Raw genomic sequence first — 25,435 nt, 5'->3', positions numbered from 1 at the left:
AATAGTAATAAAGTAATATACTGATTTTATAATACTCTGCAATACAGTGTGAAACCCCCATTTGATGGTAAAGATGTTATTTCCTCAGTTTGAATTTCACTTAAAGTGTGCAACTTAAACAGGCCTACTATTCTTTTTCCTGTTCTTTCAAGTTTAGTTATCCAGGATGCAGTGTGTTTTAAGTGACCGTTTCTTGCACAGGTTCAGAGTTTGTTTTCATTTTTCTTTTTCTTTGGAGCACTGAGCAATGCTTGTAAAGTTGCATCCCCACCACCCTTCTCTTCAAACGCCCTTTGGATAGTCTTTAGGGGGAAAAAAATGTTGGCAAGAATAAGTAAGCATGGCAAATAATGAGATTAAGGACAACAAAAGAGAATCCAGAGGAATGCAAAACAGGATATGCAAATCAGCCAGCAGGAAAACTCTGGAAAAAAAATAAACCTCTAATGTAATTAAAAGTCAATTGGATGCAGTGCGTGTACCAGAGTAGTTGCAGATGTTTAAGTATGTTTAAGTAATGCTTTATTGTTATTATTATTTTATTTAAAAAGATCGAGTTACTTGTACAATGTGAGTTTTAATAAAAGTACATTTAAAAGGCATATTTTATTTTTGGAGTAATAAGCATAAGTTATATATACACACACACACACATCACTATACAGAAAAATAAGAACTGGCTGTGTGGGCTTAAACAGGAAAATTACTAAATTCAGCTGCTTTATCTCACTCATGTACAAAAGGTGACTCAATGCCTTTCTATCTTATTAAGCAGATATCAGACATTATTTTCATCACCTTTTAATGAAGGGAAGGAATCCTGTTGTCTTTGTGGTATTTTCAACACAAAACTCAAAAAAGTTTTCAGATATAAATGTAGATATAAAAACCACAAAGTTAGCTGAAAACATCACAATGGAGAGAGACTGTGTATTCGGGATAATATGAAAAATACTCATGCTCAACATGCCATAAGGGAGCACTATTCGGTTTAATAACCAATCCGAGACATGAGTGGCAAATTGAGAAAACAAAGCCTGGTCTATGACATGCAAATACAATCAGAAGACAGAGGGGTTGAGGTAAACCATTTCATTTGAAAGCAGACCTCAAAATAGCCGATTTATTTTTAAATGGACATTGAATGCCTTCCTCAAAAATAAGCACTTAACACACACCTCTTCCTTGTTTGTTTCTGCATGTTTATGTAATCTCTTTGTACAAATATACTCACGAATACTGCACTGCAAGGCTTTAATAGTAACACGACCAACAAATCCTGTAACCTTCTACTTCATTATTAATGTAATTTTCATTGACAAATAAACACAAGAAATTACTTTCAATTAAATATTAAGGAGGCAAAGTGACTGTCAACCACCTCCAAAATTTCAGTTTTAAGACTAATCATTCATACTGGGGTATTGCAATTTCATCAAAAACACCCACTTCAAGGTATATTACATTATTAGAGGAAAAAAAAAAAAAAAAAACATCAATTTCAAGAAATATGTAATAGAGACCGGATATAAAATCTCAATTGCTTACATTGCATACTATCTTGTGCAGAAGGAGAAGAGGTAATTTCCTAGCTCAGAAGCCACATGGTGGTGGGGGGGATTTCCGACGTAAACATATTTTTCTTAATTTAATTAGCTAAGTTTCACTTTTCACATGTTCCAAACAAAACCCGTTCATGAAAATAACATTCATCCGATTACTAAGTAACTTTCTAAACCCATATGCAGACGGAGTTCTTCTCTGCTGGTTTCAATGTCAATATGTAGAAAGTTCAAAGATGCCTTGATCTACCTGCCATTTATCCAGAAGGTTAAGGAGCTAATAAAAGAAAATAATATGATGACACATTTGAAACAAAGCTGCTAAATCATCATGTTTTCTTAATTTTGTTTTAAAGGAGGTAAAGGACTTTTTTTTTTCATTCCATTTATGTGTGTTCGTCATGGATATCTTTAATAAAGCTTCAATACAATCATTGATGATGATAAAAAAAAAAACAGGTGAATAATGGTATGAAAACGTTTTGCTTTGTTTAATTTTAAGTGCAGCGTTTTCAGTTGCAATCTAATTCCTTTATCAATCACATTTTGGATCAAGTTATTTCTCTCCAACTTATGATACCTCAATTTAAAGGTAGTCTGCCACAAGAGGGCACTGAAGCTACAGTACTGTCTGGGGCTTTCTAAGATGCATATTGAGCTTCATGTATGCAAGTCTATTCACAATACAGAACAAATATCTGCCCACGATAGCCTTAATAACTTGATTTTAATTTAGGACTATGAAGTAAAAGAAAAAAAATGCAAATAATGTAAAATTACAAAACAGTAACAAGCCTATACAGGGCCTTTCATCCCAATCAGCAAGATTGCAGGGGTCACTTTATCATCAGTTATACACAATCTACTCCACACACTGAAAGCAAAAACAAAAAGGAAGAAGTACCATCCATCCATCCATCTTCGAAACCGCTTATAGAAAGAAGTACATAATTAATATGAAATAAAACTTTTCAGTAATGACTGTGTAAGTTTTCAAAACCCTTTGCTGTGGCAAAACTAAATTAATTCAGGTGTACAAAATGACCCACACAATTAGTTGAATGGCCTCTGTCTATGTGCAGTAATAGTGGTTCTCATGATTTCAGACTAAAGACACCTGTTGCTGTAAGGTTCCTCGGTCGCATTTCAGGTAGTGCATTTCAAATTAATACTCTGAAAAAACTATGAAGACCAAAGAGCTTTCAAAGCAAGTCGGGGATTAAGCAATTGAAAAGCACAGATCAGGAAAAGGGTACAAAAAATATCAAAGTCTCTAAATATTCCTATCAGTACAACTTACTCAATCATCAAGAAAAAGAAAATGCATTGTACCACCCAGACACTGCCTTGATCAGGCTGTAGAGACTTGTAGCTGTAATTGCTGCCAAGGGTGCTTCCACCAAATATTGAGTTGATGGGTCTGAATACTTATGCAATCAAAATACTTTAGTTTTGCCTGACTTATCTTACCCTTAGAAGTCTTCAGTTTGAGCTTTTTTAAATGTGTATGCATAATTTTGTCAATTCACAGGATCTGAATACTTCTGCAAGGCACTGTGTGTGTGTGTGTGTGTGTGTGTGTGTGTATATATATGTACTTAAACGAAAACCAAGCTATTTCTCTACCACCTGCAATTATGAAAACCTGCTATATACAGGTGAAATACTGCCGCAAAACATTAAACCAGAAGTAGGTGACAAGGATAGACCCAAAGAAAGACAGGCTCCTCCTGACCTATATAACATTTAAACAAATTGTTAAAAAGTAGTGCACACATTCCTACACACAAGTTGTGTTATAGTGAAATACTGTAATAAAGGCTAGTAAAACCATTTTAATGATTTATGATGCTTGAGTTTAAGATATTCTGAAGTATAAGTAAATATAAAAAGGAACCCAAGGACAGGGCAGAATACTATGTAACACAACATAAATACCAATTGATAATCTGTCGGCTACAAATTTAATTCTCATTTACATGAGAAATATATTTGTGATTTACTCTAATTGTAATCATATGGCCCAAAAAAGAAAAAGTAAAAGTCAAATGAACCCTCATTTAGACAAGCCACAAACAGGAATTTCAGAAGAACAGATCAACTTTGAACACAGGTGCAACCCTGAACAATTAGACATTGACAGAAGCCACCTTGGAAAACACCAAGGCACTGGAAGTACCAACATAAACTGCTAATATGATTATCATCCAGTTTAAAAGATACCAAAGCCAACCAAGTTCATCATGAGACCTACCAGGGTTAATCTCCACATAATGGCAAATTGGGAGAAAAACACAAACTATTCCATTCCCTTTATTATGAATGAGCTGCAATTCCTAAAAAAAGAAAAACCGAATGCACTCCTTCCTTCCTTGCATTTATCCAAGTACAGCTCTATGGCCTGAACTAATATGTTAATGCAGCGTATGAGTGATCAGATTTCTTGCTTGCTTTGAAAAGTGAGTAGTATTTACTTCAGAGAACATGGAGCAGACTCCATTGTTTCAATATAACAAAATTCAAATGTGACCCATTGTGTTTTACTGCATGAACTTTGTAACATTTTAACAATCAGCAGGTGCAAATGCTGAGATTACATGCACCAATACTACAGATGAATGCTTATCACAAGAGTACTGCACTGAAAATGCCTGCACTTATAAAAAGGAATTAGAAACTGAGCACAAAGTATTCTGAAACATGAATCAGAGAGCGCTGAGGTACTTTTCAAACTAGAATTTTACTGAAATGACTTGTTCACGTCAAAAACGTTAGAAGGAAACAAAATATTCAAATCACGCTTCTATTATCATGAAAATCAAATACCTAATTTTAAAAAACTCAAGATGTAGCCTACATTGTTAAAACATACAACATGGTAAGGCATTTAATTATGTACATTGCTTTTTGTCTACTGTATAGCCATCTAAAATACAAAATAAATAAACAGCCTTTTCTCATTAGAAACAACTACATATGATGTATTTTCTTGAGGCTGAGTTGATTGGCCCAAGTCAGGATAAAGACACCACTGTGAGAATTAATGTCATAGCAAAAAAGGGGATTTCCTTTCCTTTAGATGCTCTCAAACCACTAAACGTGTAGAGTTCCCTCAATTAATTCAATACTCTATAAAGAACAGGCAGTTGCATTAATGTTGTTATTATAAAAAAATGTTGTTACTGTTCATTATATAACAAAGAAAATGTAACTGCAGGCTTTCATAAAGACAAGCTTCACACTTATGTATTTTATATCTATTTATATAGAGAGATGAAGCCAAACCTAGATGCATCCATTGTAATATGCACATGCAAGCAATCGTCTTCTTTTCACAATGTAATCAAACAATGACAACTCTCACTGCCAGCACTGCAAACCCACTGGAACCTGGCCAGACACAGGGGTCACAGTCGCATGGTGTGCCAAGGAAACCTTGACTGACTTTGAAACCAACCCTGAGACATTCAAGAAAGTATTCTGCTCACTGTGGGCCAGTAACATAACATTAGTTTAGATTCAAAGCCAATGTGTGTGGACTAAAGGCCCTGAACTACACCCTAGCAATTGGACAATTACTTTACAGCAATTAAAAATAAAGAAGTTAAAACAAATAGGAACCAAACTGCTGTCAATGCAGCATTACATGCGTTGCTTGTTTTCCCCAAAAATGCCTCACATTTGCTACATTTTTTAACAATATACATGGATTTAAAAAAATCCTGACAGCACTGTTCCTAATGTACATGCTGCAGGGTTAGGTCGTTTCCAGTGTTCAGTTTCTGAATGCATATTTAGCAATTTCCCTTTTAATTATGAGTCACCAAAACTTGATAATACATACCTTACCAATAATACACAAACTGAAGGAAACACTGCATTAAATTATTGCCATATAAGTAGTTTCTCCCTAGTGTTTTTTGGCTATGAAGACATTATACATTGTTTAACAAAACAGTGTACAGTGTGTGTTGAGTTTCAAATCTTTAGATTATCACTACTCATTTCTGCAAAATTAACACTTCTAATTTTGCACCATTTATAGTGCAAATTACAGCACTCTCTAATATAGATTATATATACTTAAACATACAAATAATTATTTTAAATGAAAAATGTTTTGGAAAAGCTACTTCTTCTTCCTTCACAAAATTGACATTGAGAAAGTTGTAGTTTTTGCAAATTCTTAATTATAGTAAACATGTTTTGGCAAACACATATTGGATAGACAATTGTTAGATATAACTGATTCTTCATCTGAGAATTCAAAGATTTTTGCACATTTCGTAACTGTAGAGAGGATTCTATGAATAATGTGGAGATTTGAATTAAAAATAAGTTGTTCATGTCAAAATTCACCCTGGTCCCTAAAGTTCTTCAGCATGTCTGGCCTCCTGTTCATACTATAGTATTTGTACACAACAAATCAACAGATATGTTTGTATACAACATTTGAAAAAAACATGACCCGTATATAATATTAATAATAAAACAAATGTCCAACAATTTGGAAACCTTGGGCCAGACCAAAACAAAACTTTGATCTACCTGCAAAACATTACAAACTTGTACCCCCTCACATTTTGATTTATAAGTAGCAGAAAGTAGCATTTGAAAATACATTACAAAGCAGTAGGAGACAATCACCGAAGATAGACTGATTAACCATATGTATGGCATTTAGGAGCCAATAGCACACCAGAAGGTTTCGTACTTTAATAACAATACGGGCAATTATATAATAAATTGAAACTTCAAGGACACACACAAATATACATACTCAGATTAAATATTTCCTAAAAACCTCCTAAGAATGGAAATATTCTAAAACCATTGGATCATCAATTTTAAAGAAATCTTTAGAGTACATTTTACTGGCTTTTTACCTCAAGTTACTCTAGATCAGTGGTTCCCAACCCTGGCCCTGGAGGACCCCCTTCCCTGCTGTTTTTTGTTCCAAACAAGCTCTCAATTACTTAATTGAATCTTGATGTAACAATTTGCTTAGATTTGACCATTTCAATTGTGTAATAAAATAGATGGTTCTTTAATAAGTTATTTATACAATACTATACTTAACTTAAAAGAAGAATGTGTAAGTGATGATCACGTATCAATAAATAACCTTCAAAAGGAAGTGCATTTTGAGAAGGAATCTGCGATTTAGGTCTAAGTTTCACAACATGGAGTAATCACCACAATCAACAACAACAAAAACAAATATTAACAAGCAGAAGAACACAAGGCAGAAGCAGAAACAATACAGTATATGATTGTTCAAAGGTTCAAAGCTAAGTGTTTTCATAACAAGGTAAAAAAAAAAACCTCTTATAATGATGGGTTCCTTAACTTCAGCCCTTACAGCAAGGATTAAAATGTATTCCTTAAGAAATGTTAATCAGTGGTATATTATGTAATTCCATAGTCATAACAGCTGTTATTTGTTAGAGGTTGGTATTGGACCAAATTAGGTTCACCTTCCTCAGAAGTGATATATGCCTTATTCAAATAATACTTTTGTGTAGCATTATCTGGGTACAAATTCCCTTCCTGTGTGTGATCAAAGTGGCACATCTCAGTGTGTTTCTGAAGGCTTCCTAAAAAGGTCCCCCCCTTAGGCTGTTTCAAATAATTAAACATGTTTTATTTTTTGTATCAATCCATCTTTGGAATACTAGACCACCTTCTTTAAACACATCTAACCAGGTGCAGACCAAAGCCCTCTGGGCCTATGAAGCTTTTGAAATATAGCATGTATTTTCTGATCAACAAAAGACAGATGGATGCAGTGTATGCAAAGCTTTAAGAAGAAAAAGAAAACGATATAGTAGGAGAATATTATCTACAACATTATAAGTAAAACATTTATTTTCACACAGAATATCAAACCCCTGGAGTGGTTAAATTTTTCCTATGTAGGTGGTGTTATAAAAAAATATAATCAAGGGGTGTAGAAAACTTTGCAATGCTGACATGTTTTCTGTGAACTTCACCACTTCCTGTTTAAGCCCACACATTTGTCTATCAGGCAGAGATTCAATTAGATCTGTTGACTTTGGGACATAATGCAGAACATACTAACTAAGCATTGAAAAGGAGGAGAAAGAGGAGAGAATCCATGAATATTACTAGAATTGAAAATAATCTTATATTACATCGACAGATGGTACTTCATTACTCATTTAATCACGTCACTATCTGGATCTGCAGCCGAGACCAAAAAAAAATTAAAAATCTACCTTTAAACGCATCTTCCCGATGCACAGACATTTAAATCAAATTGACCTGTTTCGAAGTCCTAAAACAACCCTCTAGGACTTGTCATGTTGCAAAAGAATAATACAAAAAATACTATATTTGCATACATTGCATAAGGTAAGTAACATAGTTCTATCACCTTAATGTGGGTAAGACAGTTATAAAACACACCTTCACACATCTCATCAAGTAAACTGCAGCCAAATTTTATTTCAATATTTACATAATCTTCAAGTGTTGCTACATCAAACAAAAAACGATTCTACAACCACCCCAAACAATTTGGCCAAGAAACACAACCTGTACATTTCTGGTTTAAAACAATTATTGATACATACTTAAAATGTACATAAATGTATAGATAAGATACTGGTACATTTGTAAATGGAATTAAATGAGGAATTCCCCCCAAAATTAAAAAAAATACTCAGGGTTTATAAATTAAAAGATCAACACCTGATCAGCAGGACTGTCTTTTTAAATGTATTAAAATGTCAACAATATTCTCAGTTTTGAATATACAAAAATACATTATTTTTTTTGAAAGGTATTTACATGAACACCTATATTAAAATAAATGTAGAATCCTGTGACATTAAGCTCTGGGCTTGGTCTCTGAATGCATGGGAAACACTACAGGTGTCCTTGTGCTAGTCACAGCCTAAATGCTTCAGCTCATGGTGGTAAACCAAAAGAGTGCGTCAACTGTTCATTATTTCCAAAGTCTGCGCACCTGTGAAACATGTCCTCTTTCTTATATGTTCTGTAAACTGTGGTTTGCAGGTCTTTAACTAGTTTTTGTTTCCAAGTAGGCCTATTATTCATATGAGTATTTAATATATGATATGCTACACATAATTCATAAACCTTTTTAATAATTTATTGAAGCCCTTTTTACAAGTTATTTGTCAAAAAGGTTGTGAACTAAATTACCTTTCAGCACTGAAGAACAGTCAATTTAGTCTTTCAGTTCTAATGTGGATGTGACATCCCATAAAACCATGGAAACCAGACGAGCCGTTTAACATTTGAAGCTGAAAGATGTCAAATGTTACACCAAATTCATCTAAAAGGGACTGATGTTTAAATTAATTCTTTACTGCCACCCTGCTGGTATTGTATTATAAGGGCACAACGTTCCTATTAAAAAACTATAAAAGGTAAATGGTCTGTGCAGTAGGATATAAAGTATTTCTACCTCCTTTAGGACCTGAAGTCATTATGTGTTAGAAATCATCACTATACCGGCTTCGAAAAAGGCATTTTCTTCAATTGGAATAAAATAAGTTTATATTGCTTTATTTGATTTATCAGTGCATTACCTATATTTTAAATTCTTTATTTTACTTCTATTTGCCCCAATCATAGTCTTGACACATTGCTTCCCAGTAACTACATTATGCTGCTGAAGATCTTGTGCTGTTAACCCATTTTGTCATGAATGGGTACGATTAAAGTAGCTGGGTAAAAGACTGATGATGAAACCTATCTGTTCACCAAAACACACTCAGTCTCTAGACCACAACTTTGCCACTCAGCATCTTTGAGGTGGATACCTACATCACTATCCATGCTGCATGTGTCACATGATTTAAAACCAGTACCATTTGTTCACAGATTTTCATGATCATTGATAAACAGTTGTTCAGTTTGCTATTTTACCATTTCAATCTGATTTCACCTGACTTAAGGTGTTTCCAAAGTCAAAGGAATAAACAGTGCAAACAAAGTAGCCAGAATGTTGTTGTTGTCGATTGAGATTTAAGCTTTAGTGGAAATCTGAACTTTGTAACAGAAAATATGCTTTAATTATGTTAAAAAATATATGTATTTACCAAAAAAAAAAATTATTAAGATGCAACAAACTACAACTCATCAAATAACTTTACAGACATGTAGGCCAAATACCATGAACGTTAAACCAATTACAGAGCAAAGAAACATTTTGTAATTAATTCTACATATTTGAACACACTGTATAAAGTCATAAAACAAGGTAGAAGTCTCTAGACTATTACAAAAAGTTAATTTACAAATTTGTTTAAAAAAACACCTGAATGCTGGTAACTGATGTACTTACATGTTCTATGTATGTATGTATGTCTGTGTGTATAAATACATACATAAGTTTGAAGACAATTTTAGAATTAAAAAGTCCAAATTAAAAAATAACCTAGCATGTCTGAGCTATTCTCGCATGAATGCCTTCTTTTGGTTGGATTTTATTATATCATCTGGCGAGGGTGTCTGAAAGTCAAAAGGCGTTATTTTAAACAAAGGTCCCTGGTCTTTCTTCTTGACTAGTTGCATCTGTTTGCTATACAAAAAGGCACGATGAGTATAAACTGTTTTTTTCTTGAAATTCTTAAAAGGGAGTTGAACAGACAAACTCATAGCAAATACTGATGGTTTTCCAAAAACCGAGGCGTTAGGGCCCTGCCACAGCCGTATCTTACGAGAAATCAACAAAGATTTGTCCGTAACATTCCTAACGTTTTTATCCTTCAATTTGTTTTTTGAAGCAGCTTTCAGGCTGGCATTGGGTGGCTGCTGGATAAGTTGACTCAAATCAATCTTTAGATCTTGTTCGGAAGAGGTGTGCAACATGGGAGTTTGGAGTTCATTCCTAACACTGCTTGGGATCAAACTTAATACAGAGCAGTTTTCTACCTCGTTGGATTTCTTATTTTTGGGGGACAAAAGTGAAGACAAAGACCCTGCTATTGAAATAGTACCCATTTTACCTGCATTCTCGGCTGCACACTGTGACAGTGACATAGACACCAATGAATGCAGTGCTTGAGTTTCCCCTGGTTTGCTCTGAATATCAGGAAGGGAGGTATAAAGAGTTGGACTGCTGCTTTTATGTTCTTGTATGAGGTCTGCCAAGGAGGGGCTTCCCTTATGTTTTGCTTTACAGTTACCATTACTACTGCGAATATCTAACGGATTGCTCTGTAACACAGAATGGAGGCTTCCAAACGCTTCTGTTTTTTTATTCTGATTGGGCTCATGTAGTGCTAAGGATAAACTGCCCAAGGAGGAAGTGAGGGAGCATGTGCTGGGAAAAGATGGATTTAATGCATTCAGACTTACTAGACAGTTATTACTTTGCTGGCCTGCAGCTTCAAGCTGACTCAAAACCCCACATGTCTGCTGCAGAGATGGCTTATTCTGCATAACAGATTCCATTGTTTTGGTCATCAAAGGAATATTTGATAAACTCTGACTATTTAAATTTGCCCCTCTTTGAAGGCTCTGATCATGCTGCAAAATCAACTGTGCCAGACTGGATTCCTCCAAGTTGTTACCTGCCGATTGTGAGTTTTTATACAACAGACCCTGACCTGAAATATCCTTGCCTGAGAATGAAAAGTTAGGCAAAGATTCCTTGAAAGACCTCAGTACCCCCTCATCGGCAGACTCCATACAAAGGTTTTTACAGAGCTGTCCAGCACTTGAATGAATGTCAGGTTTTCCTAACAGTGTAGCGAGACTCAAAGGGGTTGTTAAACTTGTATCGTAAAAAGTCAATGGTACAGTAATGGTTTCTTGATTTTTAGGAATCCTAGTATCTGATGAATAAAATAGGGCTCCTTACCTTACGATAGCCAATAATATTCATAGTAGAAGGAGAGAAAGTCACAAGCAGTAGGCAGAGATGAAAATGATGATGCAAATCATGTGAAGACGAGAAAAACAAAAACAAAAAGGGCATTTCATTAAAAAAGTGTTGAATTGAATTAACAACATATTTAAAAATGCTTATTTCAATGGCTTAAAAAAACAATTAAGCCTTGTATTTAATGTTTTATGTGGAAACCAATTACACCAATTGCTCACATACAATGGTTCCTTTGCATGTGCATATCGAGAAAAGAGAATTAAGACTGGTGAGTTTATGTTTCAGAAAGTTTTTGATTCCCTTTGCATAATTATTGCATATTGTTACAGATGTGTCTCTGGACAACATGTTTTGAATTGAGCAATTTAAATAGATACAGAAATGCAGTAAAACTTGAAAACAAGCATATCATTTTTCTAACCATTTTGTCCAAATCAAATTTTATATTTACTGATATTTCAAAAAATGTGAATGTAAACATACCTTTGTCAGTTTTCGCTGCTGATGAAGTGTTTAGTTGACTTGTTGTGGCTGGAGTCCTCCAACTTTCCTCAGAAAGCACCAAATCCAAAGCCTTCTGTGCATCAAACTGACAGCTGACTGCAGCGTCTGCTAGTACATGATCTGGGATAGATTCTCCAAGTACTGCTCGCATTTGATCAAGACAGGAGAACAGTCTCCCTGGAAAATAAACAAGAGTCTAAGGAAAACGTGTTGATGAATTTTCCTCTGCTTCAAAACAACGTGTAACATGGACGTTACCGTTGTTTTTTTTTTAACATGATTATACTGTAACTGCACTTCTGCTTATTCTGTACCTTGATCGAGAGCATTGAGATTGTGCTGGTTGAGGCTCGGAGAGACCGGCATTTCCTCCTCTGTCCCAAACTCTTCCTCCAGGGGCTCTGCAAAGGCTGCCTGTTTCTCATGACGGGAATAAATGAATTGGGCAGCTGGAAAACAGCACCCCAGAAAATTAGTTTTGGAAAACAATGCCAGCGATACATAATCCCATACTTGAACAGAATTCACTATTTTATTCACATATATGCAGGCACTGTGTATGTGGAAAGCTGCATCTGAAAGCATGATACAGTCACTCACAGAACGGTATCAAAGTCTTTACTTTAGACTTGTCATAATTATGGTGAGTATGAAACATACAAAATATATTTAACTTGTAGAACACACCAGATTTCAAACCAAGATCAGAAAGTTATTTGTTTTAATAATTGGAACAAGAACGTACAGTTATTAAGTACAATAAATACATTGCACGGTGTAGTATAAATAAAGTGAGGGTGTATATCTCAGAGGGGGAGTCCAAAACTCGTCTGGGTAAGATAATGATAGACCAATTATGTAGACAAAGTTTTATTTGATACCACACCCAGTGCATTTCCTTTTCAGTTATTTCTTCTATGCATTTATTTGTATTATAATTTTATCCTGATATAACTCATCCAGGACGGTAATTGAATACGATAATATGTATTACTCGTCACTGACAAATAACAAGTCTAACGGAATTGGAAAGTTGATCCTTTTATGGATACATTATTTCTCCGGTCTCTTCTCATACACAATTATTAGCACACACACACACAAACCTGTGGCTGGTGAAATGCAATAGTCATCATCTACAGATTGTCCATATATATCATCGTCTTCAAAATCTGCATTTAAATACATAGACATATATAGAAACATATACAAATAAACCATTACAGCAGTCAATAACTACCAACGTTAGTAAACACAAACACATACCGATACAATAGCATATACATGTACACGTTTTACAAGTAAATCACTAAAAACAAGCACACGTTTAAATACGTAGGACGTTGAATATTTACATACATAATGTAATACATTTACTTGTCTAACACTAACAGGTGGATACACACACGGACGTTTGTTGCCTAAATAACAATCACAATAAACACCAGCATAACCATGTGGATAAGGCCAAGATTTAGGAGTAAAAAAAAGTACAGATCATAGGCTACATAGTACACAGCTTGTATTGGTTATCACAGCGAGGTTGCGATTAATTAAATTGGTGCGATCGCATTAGGAAAAAAAGTGAGTTTCCAATGTTACACTATCCATAGTTTATTTTAATGTATAACTACAGGTGTTGTGCAAAACTTTCCCAGTAAGCAACCGGCTGGCCTGTGTCTCTGATAGGCGACGGACACGACAGCACTTCCGACATATCTGTTCCAGACATGGGGATTTTACGGAATTTCAAGCCAATACTTTACAACGTCTACCTTCATCGTAGTTATAACCGCGGACATTTCTGTGTCGAGACATTGTGACTTCGCTCCTTTCGACCCTTTATATAAGGATCAAATATCAACAGCTGTCGATAAAACTGCAATGTAACCGCGAGTGCTTCAGTCTCCTGCCGCCATGTTTGTTTCCATTCTGGTCTCAGTGCGCACTCTCCGCGCAGGCGCATAAGGCAAACGCGCTCTATTCAAAACAGAAGTGTTGCTGTCTGTGTGTCAACCAGCAACACTGTAGCACATACACAATGGGCTCTGTCTTCATAGCTACTGAGTCCCCAGACTGTAAACTTTTCTTAATTCTGTTTCCATTTGTTTTGGAAAGTGATAGGCTGCAGCTTTGAAGTATATTTCTTTTTTGTTGTTATTTTTATCTTCTGATGGTCGTTTGTATTGTATAAGATAGGCCCTTCAGGTTGGGGAGAGAGTAACTTTTGAACTTTGTAACTACAACATTGAATTATAACTTATTCTATAATAATAAAACAAACAAAAAAAACACTTAGGAACCCAATGAAACATATGTGTCACTTATAGAGGCCTGGTGAATTAAATTGGGGTAATATATTTTTGTCAGGCTTGTTAGATTATGTGACAGATACATCACGCTGGGTTCTTAGGGGTCAAAGGAAATATATCTGTTAATTTGGGGAAAGTGGAGCATGTGTTGTTTATTTTTATTATCATTATTTCACCTGGGAACTGCATTTGCCAAATCAGCAGTCTGTGAAAGAGTAAAACCTGTTGTTGAGAGTATGCAAGGTCATGACACTGTCAGTCAACACAGAGTGCTTTTCACTGTTTATAAGAAAGGAAGTTTGGTCGGTGTTTCCTGCGGGTTAGTCAAGAAGAGGGAAAACCTGCTTTGTATTAGCTGACTCAGCTCTTCTAAGGGATTTGTTACTACTAGTACAAGAGATCCTGCTGATAATTCCTTGTCTGGGGCAACAAGGTACAAATGTTATTGTTTGGGAAAGAGCCAGGTTACCATTAATGTAAGTTTTGTGTTCATTAATTGTTTACATTTTATAAAGGAAATAGGCATAAATTAACATGTAAGGAACTAATGCAGTTCATTTATGGAACTTTTTCTTTCTTCTTCTAGGAACACACAAAATAAAATGTTGTATTTGAATTGCATAGGAACTCCAGAAAGGCTACAAAGAAGAGGAGGACAAATTATATTGTGCAATCTTAATCACTTACAAAATGAGCTAAAAGTCAGCAGAACTACCTAGCTAGGTAGTTTGTTTCAGATCCCTACCACTATTTGTTTAATGAGGTGGCTCTTATTTTCAGTCTTAAATGCACCTGCTGTTTTTTCCCTTGTATGACATCATATCACTGTTTATCTTGTCACTGTTTAAGAAGCCCTGAGGCTACGGGATGACCTTGTCAATAACTTTGAGGATTTTGAACAATTCCCCTCACAGTCTCCTGTTCAACATTAATTAGATTGTTCTTTTAACCTGTCTTTGTATGAGTTTCCTTTGAGGTTGTGAATTATGCTGTTCACTCTTCTCTGAATTATTTTCTAGGAGCATATATATATAAATATTATATTGTTTATTTATTTATTTCAAAGCAGACACCCTTACCCTAATCTTAATCCTTTCTCCGTGTTCTAGTGACTAGTGACTGAAGTGCTCCACATATTCACAAAGCAGATACAACCTGGGAAACTGGAAAATAACATGCTCTCAAGTCTCAACACCCTGCTGGAAAGATAATCCCCCCCATGCAGTTTGACATGGTAATGCAGTTGCCATTCCAGCTAGTCTTTTGCCTCAAACCTGTCAGCCCACTTCTGCTTAGGTACTTTTTGTGTTTGTGATAAGATTTAGGCCTTGGCTGAGACAAATGAAAATACTTTCTTTTGTGAGATAAATATCACAGCTGCAAGGGTTCAATTTCAGACATGGTGCTTTGTCCTTCCTTTTTACTTATTTCAATTTATTTATTGCATTTCTTCTACACTGGCTTGATGCCTTTATCTCCTTACCTCATTGTTCTTCTACAGATCAGTTTGTCATGCCTCCCTTCAGGTGACTTGCTGGGCCCTGTTTTTCCCTTTTCATGCCCCTCAGAGTCCATGAGCTGCCTGTTTTTTTTAACTGCAGGTCATTTTTTATATTATTATTATTATTTTTTTATTTCTTGGCAGACGCCCTTATCCAGGGCGACTTACAACATAAGTGTAAAACAAAGTGCAAAAATACAGTTAAGTAAAAGGCATCAATCATTACAAATTCAATTAAACTAAAACATAGCAATTCAAAATAATACATTTTACAAATTCCAAAGTACAAAGTACAGTAAGTGAGGTCCTACATCCTGGACGGTAAAAGCTAAGTGCTGTCAAGATGTAGGGTCACAGTCAAGGGCTACGGGAAAGGGAGCAAGGAGGAAAACAAAAATCGAAAACACAAGAAGCATAATAAAATTGAGAAGTGCTATCTAGTGGGGATAAAGGACTAATATTACAAGTACTGTTGAAAAAGATGAGTCTTGAGTAAGCGCCGGAAGGAGGTCAAGGCTGTTTTGACTTCAGTGGGAAGGTCATTCCACCATTTAGGGGCCAGGGATGCGAAGGAGCGGCTCTGGAGGAAGGAGAGTGGAGAGGAGGCAGAGTTAGTCTTCTGGCACTGGAGGAGCACAGTGGTCTGGAGGGGATGTATGGAGAGACGAGTGACTGAAGGTAGCTTGGTGCAGTGTGGTCGAGACAGCGTTAGGTGAGGGTCAAAGTCTTGAACTGAATGCATGCCGGTATCGGGAGCCAGTGGAGTAGCGTGTGTGAATCGGGGCAGAGAGACACCAGACGAGCTGCAGAGTTTTGGATGAGCTGGAGTGGGCGGGCAGTAGATGCAGGCAGGCCGGCCAGGAGGGAGTTGCAGTAGACCAGGCGGGAGAGGACCAGTGACTGGACGAGCAGCTGAGTCGAGAGTGATAGTGATGTTGTTACCCTTGTACTGCTGTGTATATGTATAACAGAATATGTTAGCGTTTGATAAGCCATTAAAGTCACCTTGGATAAAGTCTCCATTAAATAATTTCCATTAAATAAATTACTATTACTACTATTACTGCTACTACTATTAAAATAATATTAAACATCTTTTTTTTTTACCTGATTTTGTATAGATGTATACTATTGAATGAAACAACCCATATAAATGGTGTTTTGAGAAAATAACTATTTTCCAAGGAATCTGTTGACTTGTTGCAAAACAGCCAAGAACAAACACTAGCCAGCTCAGCAGGTGGACATGTGTCAGTCTTAAAATAAAAGCTTTATTTTCTCAAAACATTCATGAGTGATGCACTAGTTTCTTGTTGATAGATGTGCCACCTTTTTTATTTAGGTTAATGTTCAAATGGGGACATGAGTAACGGTGTCCTTTATAACATACATCACAGTCTGTGTTTCTTAAATAGCAGATATGTTCCTTGTTTGATTTAGATTAATCTACAGAGGGCTGGCCCAAGGTACAGGCAGACTAGGTGGTCGCCTAGGGTCCCAGAATATCAAGGGGCCCCTAACATATGACAAATATTAAAAAAAAAAAAAAGTTCTGCAGCACACAATATGGCGACTGCGATTGCAGTGACTGACATGTAGCGCGGACTGGTGCGGGTACAGCGGTGCTGCTGATGCGAGGGCACTATGAGGTGGAGAGACAGGTGGAATATTTTAACAGAGCAAAGATGATGAGGACAAGAAGGCGCAATGTAGAGGAATGTTACAGGCATTATTCATAATTTATTTAATCTCACGGCTCACCTGTTGTCTCAAGTGATGCTTGTGTGTGACCTCAATCCATTAAACATGCAGCTATTATTTTAAATTCAGTCACTTAATAGTTGTGTGTCATGCCCATAGGCAAACTGGCCATCGGGCAATTCTGTCAAATGCCAGAAGGGCCGGACCATTTTTTAGTTTGGTGGGCCGCTCAACTCCCATGTGCGGCGTTTATCCCATGTGGATTTCCGGACCGCATTCATCAGCAGGCGCTCCCCACGAGTTCAGGGCTGGTGCTGAAAGCGGTGATGTTTAGTATCAAAACAGATTTCTGACCTTTCCTTGTACGCACATGGGGCCTGATTAAATCAAAACTTTGACCCACCCGCTAGTAACTAGAAAACTATAAACCTGTACATCATAGCAGTTACATTTATGATTAGAAGAAAGTGGCATCTTACAAAAAATGCAGCCGCAACTGACCACAGTTCTGTAGTTTTCTATTAGCGGGTTGGTCAAAGTTGTGATTTAATCTGGCCCATGGTGTCATTTCAACCCACCTGCTCAATCAGACCAACCAAGGCGTTTAATCGAGGTATACAGAAGGACAGGGTCAATCCCCAAAACACCAGTAAATGGTGTAAAAATGATGAACACAACCATTTACCACACGTGCAAATGCTACTGTCTGAGATATATCTTATACAGTGAGGGAAAAAGGTATTTGATCCCCTGCTGATTTTGTACGTTTGCCCACTGACAAAGAAATGATAATAATCTATAATTTTAATGGTAGGTGTATTTTAACAGTGAGAGACAGAATAACATCAAAAAAATCCTGAAAAACGCATTTCAAAAAAGTTATAAATTGATTTGCATGTTAATGAGGGAAATAAGTATTTGATCCCCTATCAATCAGCAAGATTTCTGGCTCCCAGGTGTCTTTTATACAGGTAACGAGCTGAGATTAGGAGCACTCTCTTAAAGGTAGTGCTCCTAATCTCAGCTTGTTACCTGTATAAAAGACACCTGTCCACAGAAGCAATCAATCAATCAGATTCCAAACTCTCCACCATGACCAAAGAGCTGTCCAAGGATGTCAGGGACAAGATTGTAGACCTACACAAGGTTGGAATGGGCTACAAGACCATCGCCAAGAAGCTTGGTGAGAAGGTGACAACAGTTGGTGCGATTATTCGCAAATGGAAGAAACAAAATAACTGTCAGTCTCCCTCGGTCTGGGGCTCCATGCAAGATCTCACCTCGTGGAGTTTCAATGATCATGAGAACGGTGAGGAATCAGCCCAGAACTACACGGGAGGATCTTGTTAATGATCTCAAGGCAGCTGGGACCATAGCCACCAAGAAAACAATTGGTAACACACTACGCCATGAAGGACTGAAATCCTGCAGGGCCAGCAAGGCCCCCTGCTCAAGAAAGCACATGTACAGGCCCATCTGAAGTTTGCAATGAACATCTGAATGATTCAGAGGAGAACTGGGTGAAAGTGTTGTGGTCAGATGAGACCAAAATCGAGCTCTTTGGCATCAACTCAACTCGCCGTGTTTGGAGGAGGAGGAATGACCCCAAGAACACCATCCCCACCGTCAAACATGGAGGTGGAAACATTATGCTTTGGGGGTGTTTTTCTGCTAAGGGGACAGGACAACTGCACCGCATCAAAGGGACGATGGACGGGGCCATGTACCGTCAAATCTTGGGTGAGAACCTCCTTCCCTCAGCCAGGGCATTGAAAATGGGTCGTGGATGGGTATTCCAGCATGACAATGACCCAAAACACACAGCCAAGGCAACAAAGGAGTGGCTCAAGAAGAAGCACATTAAGGTCCTGGAGTGGCCTAGCCAGTCTCCACACCTTAATCCCATAGAAAATCTCTGGAGGGAGCTGAAGGTTCGAGTTGCCAAACATCAGCCTCGAAACCTTAATGACTTGGAAAGGATCTGCAAAGAGGAGTGGGACAAAATCCCTCCTGAGATGTGTGCAAACCTGGTGGCCAACTACAAGAAACGTCTGACCTCTGTGATTGCCAACAAGGGTTTTGCCACCAAGTACTAAGTCGAAGGGGTCAAATACTTATTTCCCTCATTAACATGTAAATCAATGTATAACTTTTTTGAAATGCATTTTTCTGGATTTTTTTGCTGTTATTCTGTCTCTCACTGTTAAAATACACCTACCATTAAAATTATAGACTGATCATTTCTTTGTCAGTGGGCAAACGTACAAAATCTGCAGGGGATCAAATACTTTTTTCCCTCACTGTATATCTTATATCCCGAAATGGCCGCATTTTAGTGCAAGATAACTAGTCTGTTTATTGTGGGTTTCAAGGTAAAGTAAGTTACTGATGGACGTGTCATGGTTAATGGCAATGCGGATCGCTTTTGTTTCCTATCATGATGCGCTCTATATTATTGTGGGTCTGTTGTGCACTGTTCAGTGCTGTACATCGTGTTGTAATCCTAACTTTATAAAACACTTCTATTCACGGCTTGCTGCTATATCAGTGACATGAAAAAACACTAAGATCATTAAAACAAAGTATTCAACAACAAAGTGCAAGGCACAAGACAAACATTTGTCAGCTCGTCTGTAGTGCAATCAATTAAGACCATGTAAACCCGAGAGGAAAGGTGTATTTAATCTGTGACTCGAGCATATTGTCCAGTGAGGTCAAAACACACATATCTGGGATATGTATGCTAAATTTCATGTAAATATGATGGATATAAGTGTATGTTGCTGAGGAGTTAATGAAGAGAATGTCAGCGGCAATTTAACAGCGATTTTCTGTGTTGTGTTTTCCAAGCAGTGTAACTTTGTTAGGACTTAACATGTATTAACAAGTGCAATACATGTTCTGTGATGTGCACAATTTAAATGTTTGTGTGTCTTTTAGTTTTACCTAAACATTTTCTCTCATTTTCCCACTTAAATGTTTTTCAGCGAGGTGGGGGCCCCACAATCAAATCTCGCCTATGGCCCCCAAAAGGTTAGGGCTGGCCCTGAATCTACACAAGAGAGAACTGTATCAACTGCATCATCAAAATAAATAAAAGAGTATGCTTTCTTCCCTCAAATCTGTGTTTCATACCTAGAATGGAGAAAACATATATTCCCTGTAGATTATTCAAAACATACAACAGGTATAAATACATATTTTAAATTCATATGTGTAATTCATAATACATACATTAAACTATGTATACTTTCTAAGAAGAATGTGACTGGACACATTATACCACTGTATTCACATATTAACTCATTGCTGATGTGACGGACTATTATTCAAGCTCTGTCAAAAGTGACAGGCCACACCTTTTAGGTACACATATATACTGGCAACACTATGGCTGACTGTGTACTCCCCAGAGTGACTGTATCTTCATACAATCATCACAATGATGAAAGGGGAGAGTCTATATTGTTTTAGCAGGGGGGTATATTTACTTTGTACAAAATCTTCATAATGCAGTAAAGATCTTTTTTTTAAATCCTGGACAAATTGAAAGTTCAACCTATGCACCATCACACCAAATTTTGAAAGAGAAGTCCTACCTGATAGTGCATTTTCATTAGGTAAATAGTCCTCAACTGAACAAAAAACATAAAGTATTGTAATTTAAATTGATAATTAATGGGTGGGTCAAAGTTTGGATTTGATTCAAAACTTCATTATCTACGGACATTTCTGTCTTTTATTTGAAAATTAGTTTAAGCGCCTGTTATTTGGAAGCCCTTGAACATTCTAAAGACTTAAAGGTATTCTTACTAGATTTTAAGTTATTAAATACATTACCTGAACAATAAAATAGTGCTAGGGTCCTATTTTTTGACCATCAATTAATAATTACCTAAGAATTCCAAGAAAATAATTCCAAATTGATAAAACCAAAACACTTGGTCTTTAAATTATGAAAAATACATTATGAGGCACACTGTCCATCATACAATTGATTAATTGTCTTACAAATGTAAAAGTATCTCTTCAATTATTTGGGAGAGAAAAATTAAATATGAATATGCAATTGTAATCCCATATATTCCAAATGCAGTTATGGTTAGTAAAGAGGAAGAACATATTAACTCCATATTGTTTGTTTTGTGTATCATCATCCATTTCAGAGAAGCATGAAACAGAGGCAAATAGAGTAAGGTAGAGACATTTAGAAACAAGTTGAGTCATCATGGTCAAATGTCAATTGCTAAAAAAAAAAAAGATTTAAAAAGGCCAGTGTCTGCCTGGAAGTAGGATGAGTGTCCCATGGCCGCTGCTCCACTGTTGTCAGCATTGATTTAGACTGATGGCAAGGTTCCTGGAAATGGTGTATATTTTGTACAGCCATATAGCAGGTCCCTGCAAAGCTTCAGCCACCCACACTTTCTTGACAGTTAAAGAACAATGTCAGAGATGTCTGCAATAACGGACGGCTGTGAAAAGTTTGAAAACCGAACAGGCAAAATACACGAATGTGTGCTCTCAATAAAATGGGGCAGGTTTGCTCAGCACAACCTAACAATTAATGAACAAACTAGCAAGAAGTATAATTTGTAAGTGCCATATTACAAATAAAGGTTGTTCTCTTTTTATTTTAATCTTCTTATGGGTTTTGTGCTTTCCTTTAGTTCATAATAACAACAGGTTTTCATCTTCAGTCATTGAGAGCTGTAGTCCAGCAGAAATATTCTTTATTTATTGTCATTCGAAGCAAAATCACAGTAAAACTAAACGATGGTCTTTTACACAGATCCATACTTGGCTTCTTGAATTATACTTTAGCTAGATTCATGTTGTCAAGTTCAATTTGCTTTTTGTTTATTTTTTCACACTAAATTTAATTTCAGAACAAAACATGAGGTGAATTGCTCAAAGAAGACTCTTCCAGGATAAGAGCTTCTTTTGTATGACATGCCACCTGTCCTGAAGACTAACACAGCTCTTACTGTCATTTCCTATCTGCTGGGGATCATGACTGAAGGGTTGCAGTCTTTGCAGGTTTTCACAGTTGTTTTAAATCACCACCTACTTCAGGAGCAATTATTTTCCTATGTTAAAATTTAAATGTAAAATCAATATCAAGTGTTATGTTTAATATAAACCACTGTAGACAAATTCCACCTGACATGCCCTGTTGTATAAACAATAGGTAATGGGACCTTTTTTAAATAAATAATATTTCCACTGACCAGGAGTGTCCATTAGTAAGCGTAAACCTAAATTATTCCATGCCATAGGCTTACATAACAATGCATTTGCTAAAGGAATGTGTCACACTGGTTCTTCAGACCAGGGCAGATCTAGTCTTATTGGGTTGCAGGGTTATCAGGTTGTCATTCCACTAGTTAACTACCTTAAGTACCATACTGTTTTCATACTTATTTTTGTACCTGTTGGTGATGTAAAAGACACCATAAGTACCTTAGTCTTAGGCCTCTTTTCATTTTAAAAGTTGAAAGTTGAAATCATATTATATATATAAACATAATTATCACAATAAAATAGTGGTCAGAAGGTTGAGGTTGCATTTCTAAACCTCAGTTGTTTGTCAGTCAGGTGAATCTGATTCTTCCTGAGGTATCCTTCCTGTCAGTAGCAGCAAACACATTTTAATCATCTCAATCTTGGCCACCTCCTTTAATTGAGATTCAGCAGCAACACTCAAAAAGGATGAAAAGGCCCCAGGTCCAGCCATGGGTGTACCAGTCCCTTAAAGCCAAGGAACACCAGGTAACTGAAGGTAATAAAAAAATGAACTGTCAATTAGGATTTCCTCAGAGGTTTACAGACTAGAAAATAAATCGCCTGTGACGTACATATGGTGCATATTCTTAGCATGTAATGACTGTCTGCTTTCACAAGGAAGACAATCTGGTACTGAATTTCCTGCGTTAGGTTTAGGGTTAGGTTTGGGGTTAGTGAACACCCTTCCATTGTCATGTTGTTTTGTAAACTCTTGCTTTCCCACTTCTCTACGGATGGGTGTTATTCAGGTCTGTGTTTCTATACTCCATTTTGAGTTTAGGAGGTTATAGTATATGGAAACTCTTTACTGTTTAAAGAAACCATCTTGAAAAAAAAAGAAAGAGAAAAAAACATCAAACAAGACATTAGTTGTTGCTTACATGCAGTTCAGCCTCTAACAACAAAGGTCAGACCCTGTGGTGCATTTATTTAAAACATGAAGACATAAGCATGCAGAGTGACATCAGTTTTTCCGTTGCTATTGGTTACAGAAGCATAGCTACAAAAAGGAAAGAAAGAAAGAACACAAACAAGAGTAAAGGTGCATTTTTAAAAGTAGTTTGAGGCACCCTCCCGAGGGACAAAGCAACACAATCTAGGTCACCTTTCCACTACACACTATTCTTGAATGTGTCTTCTATGCATGATAGACACATACTAACTATATATGCATTTATTTAAGGGGATATTGGAAGAGAGAAAAATCTTCTTCACATAAATCAAATACAGTATTGCAGGCTTCTGTTTTCTCACCCCATGACCCTTTCCTTTTGTGTGTGTATGTGTTTTGTTTTTCTTTAACATTATTTTAATTATAGTTTACTTTAACTGCATTCACTTCTGGTTGAGTTTTCCTGAAAAATAATAAGCACTTTACTGTACTTTATTGGACACAGAGAATTGTAATTCCCACTGTAATTCCTAGGCATTTGCACCTTATAAATTTCAATGAATTAATAAATTAATACAATATTTTCCCCTTAATTACCATGAAGGCCTTCAGTCAATTCATATTCTTTGCAATTCCATTAATAATCCAAACTGTAACTCCTTAAATGTGAATGTGTCATTGAAGGAGGCATTAGTAGAAGCATTAAAGAGAGTCTGACTAAATATGTACGTGCACAGAAATCCTTTAATGTCTTTTTGTAGTAGTCATGCATAGTCTGAATCTTACATATGACTGGAAAATAGCACTCAAATTTTGATGGATAAACATGGACAACCCATTATTACAATGTGTCTCCCTTGCAATCTGTTTTCATGTTATTGTTGAATGGGTGTCTCCTGCTTGATCTTTGTCATGTTATTAACTTAGACAAACACTTACATGACCTAGGACTCACCTCCTTGGGTTAAGAGCCATGACCTCGACCACTAAGCACAGTGCACCCACAATGTTTTCACTTCCTGTATTGGTTTGTACCTTGATAAGATGTGTTAACCGCTCAAGGTCAAACAGGTGAAAAAAGCATGATTTTAGAAGTACACAATCTTTAGGGTTCATAAGTTCATACATCCAGCAATGGTGTTTCCTTTAGTATAATAGTAGGATTATGCAGAGTTTTTTCATCTTTGTCAGGTTGGCTTTCGAATTTGTGTTTTCTATGTCATATATAGGGGATGCTAGACACAGTTGAATCCATTTTAGAGCATACTACATATATTACAAAACATAATGGTTAATAATAAATAAGAATAAATAACGTTCTATAATACTGACCTTAATCATGATGATGCATGCTAGTACAGAATGTCTTCTGTGTGTTACCTCATTTATCTCCACAGTGCTCTACAGTGTCTGCACTAGCAACATCTGGGGGAAGACAAAAATGTACACTTCATCAAACTCCCCAATTCAGCAATAAGCATAATAAGCAATAAGAACAAGTATTTAATTGATTTTATATCATACAACATCATATACAGTGAGGGAAAAAAGTATTTGATCCCCTGCTGATTTTGTATGTTTGCCCACTGACAAAGAAATGATCAGTCTATAATTTTAATGGTAGGTGTATTTTAACAGTGAGAGACAGAATAACAACAAAAAAATCCAGAAAAACGCATTTCAAAAAAGTTATAAATTGATTTGCATGTTAATGAGGGAAATAAGTATTTGATCCCCTATCAATCAGCAAAATTTCTGGCTCCCAGGTCTCTTTTATACAGGTAACGAGCTGAGATT

The 25,435-nt window shown here is 36.4% G+C and overlaps 1 protein-coding gene across 2 annotated transcripts in view; it reads right to left on the bottom strand.

The window, feature by feature from the left end:
* The window catches only part of hbs1l (HBS1-like translational GTPase), a 39,924-nt gene extending 26,015 nt beyond the window's left edge, over positions 1 to 13,909 (bottom strand). The window contains exons 1-5 of one of the 2 annotated variants that reach the window (XM_066700141.1): positions 13,725 to 13,909; positions 13,056 to 13,121; positions 12,264 to 12,398; positions 11,929 to 12,126; positions 8,006 to 11,416 (exon numbers count right to left, since the gene is read on the bottom strand). In XM_066700141.1, coding sequence (XP_066556238.1) covers positions 10,008 to 11,416; positions 11,929 to 12,126; positions 12,264 to 12,398; positions 13,056 to 13,121; positions 13,725 to 13,767 — 1,851 coding nt within the window. In that variant the 5' untranslated portion in view covers positions 13,768 to 13,909 and the 3' untranslated portion in view covers positions 8,006 to 10,007. Of the gene's footprint in view, positions 1 to 8,005; positions 11,417 to 11,928; positions 12,127 to 12,263; positions 12,399 to 13,055; positions 13,122 to 13,724 lie in introns of those variants that run through there. The other variant, XM_066700136.1, reaches the window with a different exon arrangement.
* Positions 13,910 to 25,435: the final 11,526 nt, after the last annotated feature.

The sequence above is a fragment of the Amia ocellicauda genome, chromosome 1 (assembly GCF_036373705.1).
Source record: "Amia ocellicauda isolate fAmiCal2 chromosome 1, fAmiCal2.hap1, whole genome shotgun sequence".
Taxonomy (NCBI): domain Eukaryota; kingdom Metazoa; phylum Chordata; class Actinopteri; order Amiiformes; family Amiidae; genus Amia; species Amia ocellicauda.
This window is presented reverse-complemented; position numbering and strand designations above follow the sequence as displayed.